At 36.7% G+C, this 12,259-nt stretch overlaps 1 protein-coding gene across 1 annotated transcript; it reads right to left on the bottom strand.

Moving 5' to 3' along the window:
• Positions 1-4,662: 4,662 nt before the first annotated feature.
• Positions 4,663-11,712, bottom strand: LOC106936188 (O-acetyl-ADP-ribose deacetylase MACROD2-like). Its single transcript, XM_015017033.1, has 3 exons — positions 11,487-11,712; positions 6,742-6,840; positions 4,663-5,522 (listed from the first exon to the last, which is right to left on the bottom strand). The coding sequence occupies exons 1-3, from the start codon at positions 11,521-11,523 to the stop codon at positions 5,377-5,379; spliced, it is 282 nt and encodes a 93-aa protein (XP_014872519.1). The 5' UTR covers positions 11,524-11,712; the 3' UTR covers positions 4,663-5,376.
• Positions 11,713-12,259: the final 547 nt, after the last annotated feature.

Consider the following 12,259-nt stretch of genomic DNA (forward strand, 5'->3'; position numbering starts at 1 on the left):
GGGGGGGCGCAGAAGAAAAAGTTTGGGAACCACTGCATTAAAGCAAAATTACTATCCCAGAGAAAAGGGCTTATTGTTGTATTTATAATCCATAGCAGCATTAATACTGTCTGAGGGTCAATAATCACCACAACAGAAGGGGCTCTACTCAACTCAGAACCAATTGAATTTCTTGTACTTATCTCCAACCCTAAAGGTTCTTTATAGCACTCATAGCCACTTCTGTGCAATTAAAATTGGTTCCTGAATAAATGATCTAATAAAGAAAGATAGGAAGGGTTTACAGTAGATAAAAGGTTAGGATTCAAACCCTGCATAATTATCAGTCATAATAATAGCACATCTTCTCCACCTCCCTTCCAAATGAGAATGCTGAGTCAAATTCCAAGCACTACATTTTAAAGAACTGGGTTAAAGACATGTAGGATAACTAAAATTAAATACAATGCACACCATCTGACAGCAAAACCTACTTTAGTAGGAGTTATTCTAGTATAAATTAGTTTGTTTTTTTTCACACTCGATTAACTTTGATCTCCTCCTCCTAGTCATCACTAATCAAAAATGTACACAGAGGAGCATTTTTACTCAAAAGGAAAATAGTTGCTCTAACTATGCACACTGTACATACATACTATATTTTTAACAAAAAGTTTCATCTAATATTTGACAGCTGCAGAAACAATGATTTAATCTGTAAACTCAGGATGTTCAAGCTGCTTTTTAATTCCTTTAGCTCATTCTTCCCACTTCTTGCAAAACGGATCAATTTCAGCCAAAAAGAAAACGGGACTTTTTTTTTTTTTTTCCCTCTAAATATTCTGTAAATCCATGGTTGGCTTCACCATAATGCAGGACAATATGATAATCTGTATTTTGCATATATATGGCAGACTTATGCTCAGATATCAGTCTTTAATCCTCCTTGGTCCATCAATGTTCTTTATCCTTGTGAAAGTCGCAAAAAAAATTCACATTAAAGGCTTTGTTTTTTAAATTAAAAAATCTGCATCCCATTGAAATGTTTAGTGTCACTGACTCACACAATATGCTTAATCTCACAACATGATTTGCATTTTTATTTTTCCTCCACATTTCCTGGTGGTAAAATCCATGCAGCATGTAATTTTTCTGGTTCTTCAGTCCACTCTACTTATTTACATATATGAATAAAAACAAATAATATAAAAAATTTATTTTGACAACTTCATAATTCAATATGCCTGTGAAGTACTGAAATTATGACATCCATTTATATAGAACACATTTATTGCAATCTTTAAAAGAGCCTTTTGTGGTCAAAGGAGTAGGTACAGAGCCTAAAATTAAGGGACACTCAATGATTAAAGCTCTTTGTTTACCACACATAAAATAATCTATGAGGAAATTGTAAGAAATCTGCTGAAGTATAGGATTTAATGACATACATTCTACGTGTAGATGTCTCAGAGCCACAGCTAGAGAACTCAGACAGCAAAGCTAAACATTTTCTTGTTGATTAATTAGAAAGGGAGTGACTGCAAGTTTAATTTTGTTTTGTCTGTAGAGTTGTGTGCATTTTCTTTTTACAAAACTGGAAAAGTGAGTATTTTGTTAACAAAAGTTTCAGTTCTGTTTGACTGCTTTGTTGAATGTCACACATGGTGCAGAGGATTTCACAACACAAACTTTGTAAGCAGTAATGAAATTATTTTGAACACATGGGCAAATATTGCATTGCATTCTTTTCTTGTCTTGGTTTACTAAAAAAAAAAATCTGCTAAATCAAAACTCAAACTAAAAGGTTTTTTTAAACATTTTTTTTTAGAAATGAGAAATATTGACGCTGATTATTTTCTTTTCTCCTCTTAATTAGGCAGAAAGGCGTGAAAACTGCCTTGTCATGCAAGCATTCTGCTCACACGCACGCACGCACGCACACACACAAAAACAAGTTAGTCATTGTTGGAGCCTTTCTGTATACACGCTGAAAAAGGACAGTACAGGCACAGTAAGCGTACTGCCCTGCAGTTTATCAGCTGTTCTGCTTTCTTCATGCTCTCACACAGGTGACAGTGCGAGCTCCTCTTGTGTCACTGCCAGCTAAACAAAATTAAGGAAGAGTTAAAAACTCAATGAGCCTGGTAATTAAATTTTAATGGTGGACATAAAGCAGCCTGACAACCACTTACAGCTATAAGCAGAAGCCATATCTGCAACACAATCAGGGAGGAAACTCCTTTCCTCCTTAGCAACCCACGCACTCATTGTGTCATCGTGGGAAAATTTATCAAGAGAAAAATTACAATTCCACCAAAATCCTTCACATCGCATAAATGTTATAACTTCCTTTCTGTGTGCTTTTGAATATGCTGCCTCTACAACCTTACACTACATCAGCAATGCTTTCAGAAATGTGTCTATATTAGGGCCACATTTATAAAACATATAGAAGTGTTAAAAGCCCTAGTCTTTTATTGCAGTGGCAAAATGTTATACTCAAATATACATGAAGAAAATCATATTTCATTTCCATTATTCAGTAGCAAAAAAAAAAAAAAAAAAAAAAAAAAATAGAAGTCAAGAAATATTTAATTTTAAAGTAACAAGTGGCAAAATCATTATTTCCACCAACAAACCCAATAAAAAAAAACATAACCGTTTTTATATTCTTATTTTACAAGTTAAATATGATGGCTTTTTGCTTTTTTTTTTGCCGCCGATCCCTCGGCTGGTTCAGGACTCCCACAACCGAAAGCTCTCTGTTCAATAACTACAGCAAACGAGTGGCCTCTTGGGGTCACCAGGTGTCCACAACAACAGCTGGATTGTTGTGGCCAGCTGGTTGCTGGCATGTAGATGTCATGCCAGCTAAATGCTGGCATGACATCTACTCTCTTGTCTCTTGTCCTTTTGATTCAAGGACAAGAGAAGAGATTTTCTGTCCAGACAAACATTTAGAATTTGCTAGATACTCTAGGACTGTGTACTTTTGTCAAATTAGACTAAGGTACTTTTTTTATTTATTTATTTATTTTTTAGAAAGAAATACCAAAAGTGAGTTTGCCATGAAACAATGGAAAGCACTTAATTCCCACTTTCCAGTACAGTGCAGGATCTGTACTGCAATATTGCAGGGCTTTTATTTCAGAAAGCCCTGCAATATGTGTTAAACCACAAAGCCATCATGAACTTTTGGAAAAACCTGAATATTTTAAACTTTAAAAAAAAAAATAAAAAATGTGGGTTTTGCCAGAAAACTGTAAATTGTGGATCTTTCAACAGACACGTAGGTCAAATTTAACCCTCAACACTTCACAGAACAATTTCAACTGTAATTTATGCTGACAATATGTTAGGCGTCTAACTGATGTGAAGTCTAAATAAAAAACAGCAATTCAAAATGAAAATACAGCAGGCAAAATAACAGATGAAAGTAAAAAAGTCAGGCAAGTTGTCCAATGTTTTTTTTTTTTTCCCCCCACAAATCTATTCCTAAATATCTGAAAAAGGGCTACAACAATATGTCAGTATGTGCATCATTTATATAACTCAGTGACTTTAGTTAGAATAAATAACTTTTGTCAACAAAAAAAAATTGCACAGAACATTGCATTCACATGCAAATTATCTTTCCACCAACACTGCAGTGCAAGGCTCACAGAGACGGCAAGTAACTCTGGACAGCAAAGTTTAGCACTTTATATTCCTATCAGTCCTGCCACCTGTGCAAAAAGCAACCAGACCACCAGAGAGAATAGAGAATCAGGGAGACAAATTCTCAAAAATCATAAAAGCCCACAGAAAGCCCTTTGAACCTTTCAGACCTCGTGATGGTCGGCTAAACAGAATGGATTGCCTCTAGGCCACAATGGAGCTTAATCACAGCCTGAATGTTTGGCAGCATTAACTGATGAGCTAACCTGCCTGCACAGAATGAAAAATTCAACTGTTGCAGAAAAAAAATAACCCTGATATTTACTCTGAGACTGTGACCATGACATTACAGGCCATAGTAATGCTCTTTACCTCCCAATTACCAAATGCAACATGTATTTTATAACAAAGACAGGGAGAAATAGGAACTTACTCTAAAGTTTTTCTACATCTCTATTTAAAACAACCAAATAACAAAATTTAAGGTTTATAAAGGACCTAATATGGCATTCTCTACATTTACTGGAGCCCACAGTACATATCCATAAAGATGCTTTAAAAAAAATCTATTTTATTGAACTAGAACTGTCTAACACTGGCTTTTTTTTTTTTAATCCACTCTTAATTCTTTAAAAGATTTTACCCAAAGTTAATCAGATCACCTTTAAGATTTCCATATTAGTAATCCTGTTTCTATATCATTTCTTTTAGCAACATGCCATTCAACCTGGCCAAATGTGTGTTTATCATATTGAGTCATGAGGAGTTTATAGACGAATAGCTGTTTTTCTTGTTGCCACTTCCTGTCTACAATTAGAGACAGGATAAAAAGTTTACCACAACTACAATTAGGATGAATAAGATTCAGTGAGAAATCTCGTCTGTCTTGCCACCATGCACGGCAAGGAGGATGTTAAGAGAGGTTTAAAAATCAGAAAAGTTCACTCGTCAAAGAAAAGAGTAGGATCATGGAACCACCAAGTATCTGCGACATAGTAACATCAAGTAGAATCAAGAGACAAATGGTTCACCAAGGTGAATATTTTAGGCTTGTTACCCATAGTTACGGTAATCGTACAGCAGACATTTGGTTTTCATGTTATCACAATACTCAAACAAAACACCACGCTGCTTGAGCTCTTCAACGCTTTGTGTTAAAAGGTCAAAATGCCGATCATACAAAACAACTTCCATGACATTTAAATGTCTCCGGTATTTTTAAATGTTCCAAGTTTGTCTGTAATATTATGTTGATGTATGAGCAGTGTTCTTCAGTCCTCATTAAATAATCCAAAAGATTTGATTAACCTCATCAAATTCAATGTTTTTTTGTTTTGTTTTGTTTTTTTCTTAAATTTAAGTGGCTTTTATTTGCATTGCACGGGAAAGGGGGAGAAAAAGGAATAGGGAGAGCGGGGAGGGGAATATCTGTAGCAAAGATCGGGTTCGAACAACAGGTGGAGGAGGCAGAGGACTAATAGCATTACAGAAAGCTGTACCAGAAAAATCTTTCAGAATCAAACAGAAATAACGTGTGACCTAACAGAAGACAAGAAAAGAAGGAAACCGCCATACAATTTCAATTATGGCAAGCAAGACCAAGCACACTTCCTTAACTTGCCTTAATCATAATCACACACCACTTCTGTGACGCCTCCAGGATTAGTTATTCTTTATGTTCACCAGCAGAGGGCAGCAAAACACAACTTAAAGCTGAACTCCAGACAAAAAACCAGCAGCTTAAAAAGCATAGAGAGCAGAGCTCCTACCAGCATTGACTATGGCATCCACCTCCAGGACAGTAATATCACCCTTGTAGAGAGATACTTTATCACCGAGGCCTCCTCCACCTGGGAGCTCCTTCTCATCATCTTCTTTGTTCCTGGCTGAAGTAACAAACAGAAACAGGCCACCAAGCATGTAATGGAGTTAGATATCAGCTGGATATTTGAAAAGAGCTTGCAGATGTGCTCAAAAAGGCATTAAAGAACACTTTAGTGTGTAGATCATAAACAATTGGTTTCATATCAAACAGCAACATTTCCTAGAGTAGCAAAACTCCAAAACAAATGTAAAGCTCAAAAATGTTTAATCATGAAATAAGCTGACACGACAGAAAAAGAAATTTCAAAGAATTAATAACTTTACCTCCATTCACAAATAAGATATAAAGCATGTTGATGAGCTTTAGTAAAATAATTTTTGTTTCCTTCCAACACTGAATGCAGTCTTAAAAACTTGATGTGACATAAGCACTTACTCTTTTTGGATAATGCAGAAAAAGGTGTTGGTAAAGACATGTAAAAAGTCTTAAATAAATTAATCTTTTATAGCACTAGCGTAACCCACACAGTAAAAGCCAAACATGTAATTTAAGGAAGGTTAAGTTGGCAAAATAAAATTCTATTTGAAGACAGAATTATTTGTAACTAAAATCACTGGTTGCACAATTACTGGCTGTCAATATTTTTCTACCAAGCCCTTTTGCCAAAAGGACAGCATGAAAGCCTGATGACATTTATCGAGGTTGGAGCTTTCAGGAAGAGGGATTTTTGGCTTTTCCTTTCTAAATCATCCTTGGCTCTCTCTCTTGCCTTCATGTCTTCTTTCCCACTCAGCTCCCACAGGTTTTCCACCTTACGAACCAATTCAGAGTAAATTTGCCCATGCATTTTGGATCGATATCATGTTAAAATCACCCAGTGACCCATTTCTAATTTTCCTGTCGACCACCAGATTCTTATTGAAGTTGTCCTGTTATTTGAAGAGCTCACGGTGGCATGAACTCTCACAAGTAGCTGTATGCAGTATTTTAAACTGCAATCATTTCAGTATCAGTGTTTTTAAAATCGCAGTTGCAAAACTCTGCTTTGATGCAATACATGATGGGTTGCTACCTTTAAAGGAATATTCATTAAACTGCATGCAAATATATCTGGAGTTTTACTACTCTTGATGCACAAATCTTAAGCTTACAACAAAAGTGGTGGGAAAGTTCTGATGATGCAAAATGAGAAGGAAGGCTTGTGTAAAAAAAAAAAAAAAAACTACCACTTTCCACCAACTTGGCATTCAGCACTTTAAATAATGAATAAAAAGTCTCACATCTGTTTTCCTCTCTCCAAGTTGGAATGTCATCCAGTTGTGTGAAACCTTTACGATACTCCTTGCGCCTGTCCTCTCGATCTAGTTGAAGGAGTCGTTCTGTGAACAAAAAACAAACAAAAAGTTCTGCGACAAACTCCTCTTCTTCCAAAAATATGATTTGGTATTCCACCTCTACCATAGACCAATCCACTCCCAATATTTTTTTTCTACATAATCTTTTAGATTTGAAAATAACCTCGATTATAAATAACTGACATTACAAAACTTTTGATTGCCCCGTTTATACGCCCTTTTTCCATCCTGATGAGATAATCCTCTTGTTCACCTCTATTCTTGAATACTTTGCCACTTTACAATCACAAACTGTGATACATTTTGTTAGGGGGAAGAAAAAAAAATAGCGAGTCATTTTGAGATATGCCTCTTAAACTTTGTGAGATTAGACTGAAAGTCTTAACTGGATTTACGTCTGACGTTAACTGGGCTATAACTAACATTAATATTCTTGGATCTGCACCAGCAATTCTCAAGTGGCGAGTCCTGACCCAAAGATGGGTCATAAATCCATTTTCAATTAGTTGTGAGCCATTGCATGGACAGAAAATGATGAGGAAATAAACAATAGTGGATTGCTGATAAATCCTACAGAAGGTGGTCATGATTCCTTGTAATGAGAGTTGGCATTCATTGGTTTCACACCACAGAAGAAGACGTAAATGTATTAATCTATGCTAATCAATCACAGCGAAAGGTTCCAACTTTGTAAGACTAGTTTCCTGAGAAACAAAGGAGTGATTATATGTGCAACACCTGTGAAATAAGCATGGAAATCATAACTAAAAGTCAGCTGGGCAGGCTATCATGTAATTGCAATACAAAATTTGCTAAGGTAAGCTTTCCTCAGTTCTGCTGCTGTACTGTAATACAGCAGCAACCTTCCCTTGCCACTCGAGCTCCAGCCGTTCAGCACCTGTCTCTATGAGAGCAGCTTTTCAGCTCTGGTTCAGCTGAAGAAAAACAACAGAAACAGACTGGATATTGAGTTTAACCTCATCGTTGGATTGTGTGCTAGATCTCCAGACTCCGAGGCTCTCATCAGGAGCAAAAAATGTGTGCAATAAAAACAGTAACTGAAGAAAGTGACTTTTTTTTTTTTTTTTTTTACCTTTAGTCTATTGCTGATTATAGTTTAAGTGAAAATACTTCTAAGGGTTGGGAGATGTTTATTTTATGAAATATGCAAGTAAAGACTATTAAGATGACTGTTGTTGGTGATTGCTCCGATTATCATTTTAGTCTGATGAATAATGCATGAATAACTGACTAAGTTAGAAATGTTTCCTTTATTTTGGTCAGTGGTTCACCGGTTGAGAACCACTGATCTAAGCTATTCACTCAAGCCTCTATTTGTATATTTAAGGCTATAGTTTAGCTGGAAGATGGCTAAAGTGCTTTGAAACCTCTAACAAGATGTTTTTTTTAAGATTGCCCTGTGTTTAGGTCCATCCATCTTCCTAGGAACTCTGACTACTTTCCTTGCCCCTTTTGAAGAAAAGCACCCCCATCACATGATTCTGTCACTACCGTGTTTTACCATAGCGAAGTATCCGTGTGATGAGTAACGTTTCTTCGTCTATTGTAGAAAAGATCAAAATTTTGGTCTCATCTAACCAAAGCATCTTTTGCCCCACCTTTGCTATATCTCCTGTGCCAGACAGTAAGCAGGACTTCTTCTGGCTTTCTTAATCTCAGTCTTCCATAAGACACTAGATTTATGGAGCAGACAACTTATAGATGTCCTGCCAAGACATTCTACCATCTGTAACTTCTGAAGAGTTTACCATAAGCCCTGTTCGGTTGCTGATTAATGCTCTGTTTGCCGAGCCTTTCAGTTTAGGTGGGCGGCTTTGTCTTTGTAGGTTTGCAGTTGTACCATGGCTTTTTTGTTTCCTAAATGATGAACTGAATGGTGCTCTGTGAAATTTGTAGAGCTCCGATGTTGCAACCCAGCTTTAAATCTCTCCACAACTTCCTCATATGCACTGGTTTACATGTTTGTTCACCTAAGTTCTCTAACAAACACCTCTATGTCACACAGGTGAACTCCAGTTAATAATCAGGTAAAGACAATTTGTAACTTTTTTGTTTCTTTGTCTTTGGTTGTTAGAAAGGCGGCTGAAAATAAATTCCTGCCACAATTCCAAATTTGTAATTGTATAAAGAAATCCTTACAATTTAGGCACAAATTTGAATTACACCATCATATAAAATTCTAGTAGGGTCATTTGAAAGAGTACAAGAGGTTGTAAATACATTAGTAAAGCACTGTAAAAGAGCTGAGGATGGTCAATATCAACAATTTACATCTACTCATTGGTCATAGTAATAAGGGAATAATGTCACTGTGAAATGAAACCTTTTATTGGAAGAAATACTGAGGAAGACCCTAAATATGGAGAAAAATAACCTTTTTCAGTATATCCCTTTGGCGAGACCTCACAGTCAGCCAGTCATACATTTAAAGTATTACTGCAGTGCAGGGAATCTGTTTTAATCCTAATGTACTATCTTTCCCCATCGCCTACTTTTCTTATTTCCACAGCTGCTTTTATTCTACATGGATGAATAAAAAGGCAGCTGAACACAGCAAAGCTTTTTGGACTATAATAAAACACTCAGTCACAAGGTTGAACAATTCATCACTGACAAATTCCAAAGCTTAGCTACCCTGACAGGTAACTGTCTCTAAATCTATTTTATACAGCATATAGACCTGCTAAGATTTGCTGTGCCATAGTTGTGAATGCAGGAGTCGGCCCCCATCATTTCCCAGACATCTCTGAACAACACAGTACAGTGAAATATATTAATGGAACTGAGACTGACGGTGGCATTAGATCTGATTTACTATATTTCTTGGAGTCCAAAAGATGTTCTGGTCCCAAGTCAGAAAACCAGTGGTCACAGGGTTTTGTGACCTGTGACCTGGTTGTTTACCATTAACAACAAAAGCATGAATAAAGTTTCTCTATTCCATGCCTTAAAACCCAAAAGAAACATGCAAGCAAACAGGAATGGTAAAGTTCTATGTGTGACAGAAGAGCAACTAAATTATTTATTCCCACAACTTTCACAAGTTTTATAAATGCACAGCAGCCATATTGAATATGAGTCAGGAATCACATCAGTGAGACTCAAGTTTGTGGGCATTCTGTCTTAGAGTACAAACAGAATGCACAAGCTAATTCATTTAAAGTTTAACATTCAGTTAACCCAACATTTTGGTACGAATTAATGCACTTACGAAATAGATGCGTCTTTTCCTCCACTTAAATTTAGCAGGCTGTTGAACATTCTTCAGATGATACAATCAACTGATTTGGATGTAAGCACTTGCATTTCTGTCCCAAACATGGCATCCATAAAATTATTTAAATCAATAAAATATTTACTCAGCAGCATTTTTAGTTCAAATGTGAAAATATGTTTTTGCCTAAGAATAATTGACGTTATTCCATCTGAAAATGTTCAATATTTTAAATACTCATTAATATTTGCTGAAAGTTTCATGGTAATATTTACAAAAATGTATTAGTTCAGTGACGTAAATAAATATTGCAATAAATATTCTGTTGTAGGTTGTGTGGAAAAGCTTAAAGCAAGGTCCAAGTTTTGGACCTCTCACAGAGCTCTGCTCAATCTGTCATTTGGAAATATAAAGGATGACATAAACCCAAACTTACAAAGACATGATGGTGAACCACTTAAACGTGCATTCATATGTTACACCTGCCCGGTATTTTTCCAGGTAAGACTTGAAAAATACTAAATATGACTGGACTTAGGCTGTTTCCAAAGAAAAATGGTAAAAGTCTCTACATGTGCAAAGGTGGTAGCCACATACCAAAAAACACTTGCAGCTTTAATAGTAGCAGGAGGTGAAAAACGGAGATCATCATGAAGTTTTCTTCTTACTTTAGTTATGGATGCATTCTATGATGTGTTTAATAATTCCAAAGCAATGCTCACATGGTGACAAGGACAGAAGTAGCATAATGCAAACTAGTGAACTGCAGCTATGTTGAACCTCAGGAAGAGATATGCAATAAAAAAGCTCCAATGTGAATAGGTCAATAAATAAATATCGACCAGGTTTGATTTTCTTTTTGATACTCAACAGGTCCAAGAGTTTTTGCACTCAAACAAGCACCCCATAAAACACTTTTCGTTGCATTTAAATACACGAAATATTGTTATTGGTTTTTTTTTCTATTGCTACTGCAGATTAAAGCAACTGAAGTGTTTCATTGCAACACTAGTGTTTGTAATTGAGAGGTGGAAAGCAGTTTGTGGTTACAAGGGCATTTATACACCCAGAATTGGCTGCTTGCACCTCACTGAGCTAATGCTGGAGCACGACACAAGTGGAAAACAGGAAATACTAGTTAGTGGCTTTCATTAAAGTCCAGAAACGTGTCGAAAATATATCTGAGCGCCCATAACGCAAGCTAATAAAGAGATCAGAAGCAGTGAAAGGTGCTGCTGCGAATGTCAAGCATGCATTATAAAGCAGACAAGCAGAGGCGCAACAGTAACATCTGTGCAGCCTCCGTCTGGCATTGACAGAATAGTCTAGAAAATAAGTTATTAAAGGCAGAGGATCTGTCAGTGTCCCGGTTATAATTCATGCTGTCTGCCGCTGAAATGATAGCCACATTACCCACCTCCAAAACAACCCTTACCTTTTTCAGTCTTCCAGTCCTTTTTCTTTTTGCTCATGCTGCCGGAGTGATAAGACTTCGAAAGGCTGCTTTTTGATTGTGACAACCCCAGGCTCACAGTGAGTGGAGTTCCGGGGGGTAAAAGAAAATAGAAACGTAAAGTGAAACAGCCTCTGGACGGTTGTCTCACCTGTGAAGCTGTCAAATTTCTATGGACCCCTTAGTAACGTCAACCTATCGTGATGGCGCCGTAAATTATGTGTGGGAATTCTGGCCACACGATTGGCTCAGAGGAATAAGAAAGTCGGCCTCTGATTGGTCTGTTGGAGCAGTCCATCACAGAGTGCCAACGTTCGCAGTGGAGTGAGGGTAGGTTGTTTCCGGTGGTTCGTCCCTCCAGCGTGTGAGCTGGTTGGAGACTTGCGCCGGTGTTCTGCTGAAAAATGTACCCAGGTAGTTTAGCTCGCTTTGAAAAGAACCCAGCTTACATAGGCAACATAAATTAACGAAATTATCAAGTCAATTATGGCTCTTATGAATTAATTTATAAATTTTCAATGTACCCAATTCATTAAGTGCTTTCAGATTTTCTTCCTGAAACGAAGGGTTCTTTTTATGGAAGGGTGGGTTTTTTTCGGCACAACACTGACCACAGCGTGTAAAAGTGCAATATACGTTCAATTATTCCAAATTATTCCAAATTATTTACGTTAACTCTGAGATTATTAATTGATAATCGAAATTTGAGAACTTGTTTTCACTTTACTGTGCTATTGGCTTCCGCTTTCAATGTT

This window comes from Poecilia latipinna, unplaced genomic scaffold (genome assembly GCF_001443285.1).
Source record: "Poecilia latipinna isolate Pla-1442-1.1 unplaced genomic scaffold, P_latipinna-1.0 Scaffold2093, whole genome shotgun sequence".
NCBI classification, from domain to species: Eukaryota; Metazoa; Chordata; class Actinopteri; order Cyprinodontiformes; family Poeciliidae; genus Poecilia; species Poecilia latipinna.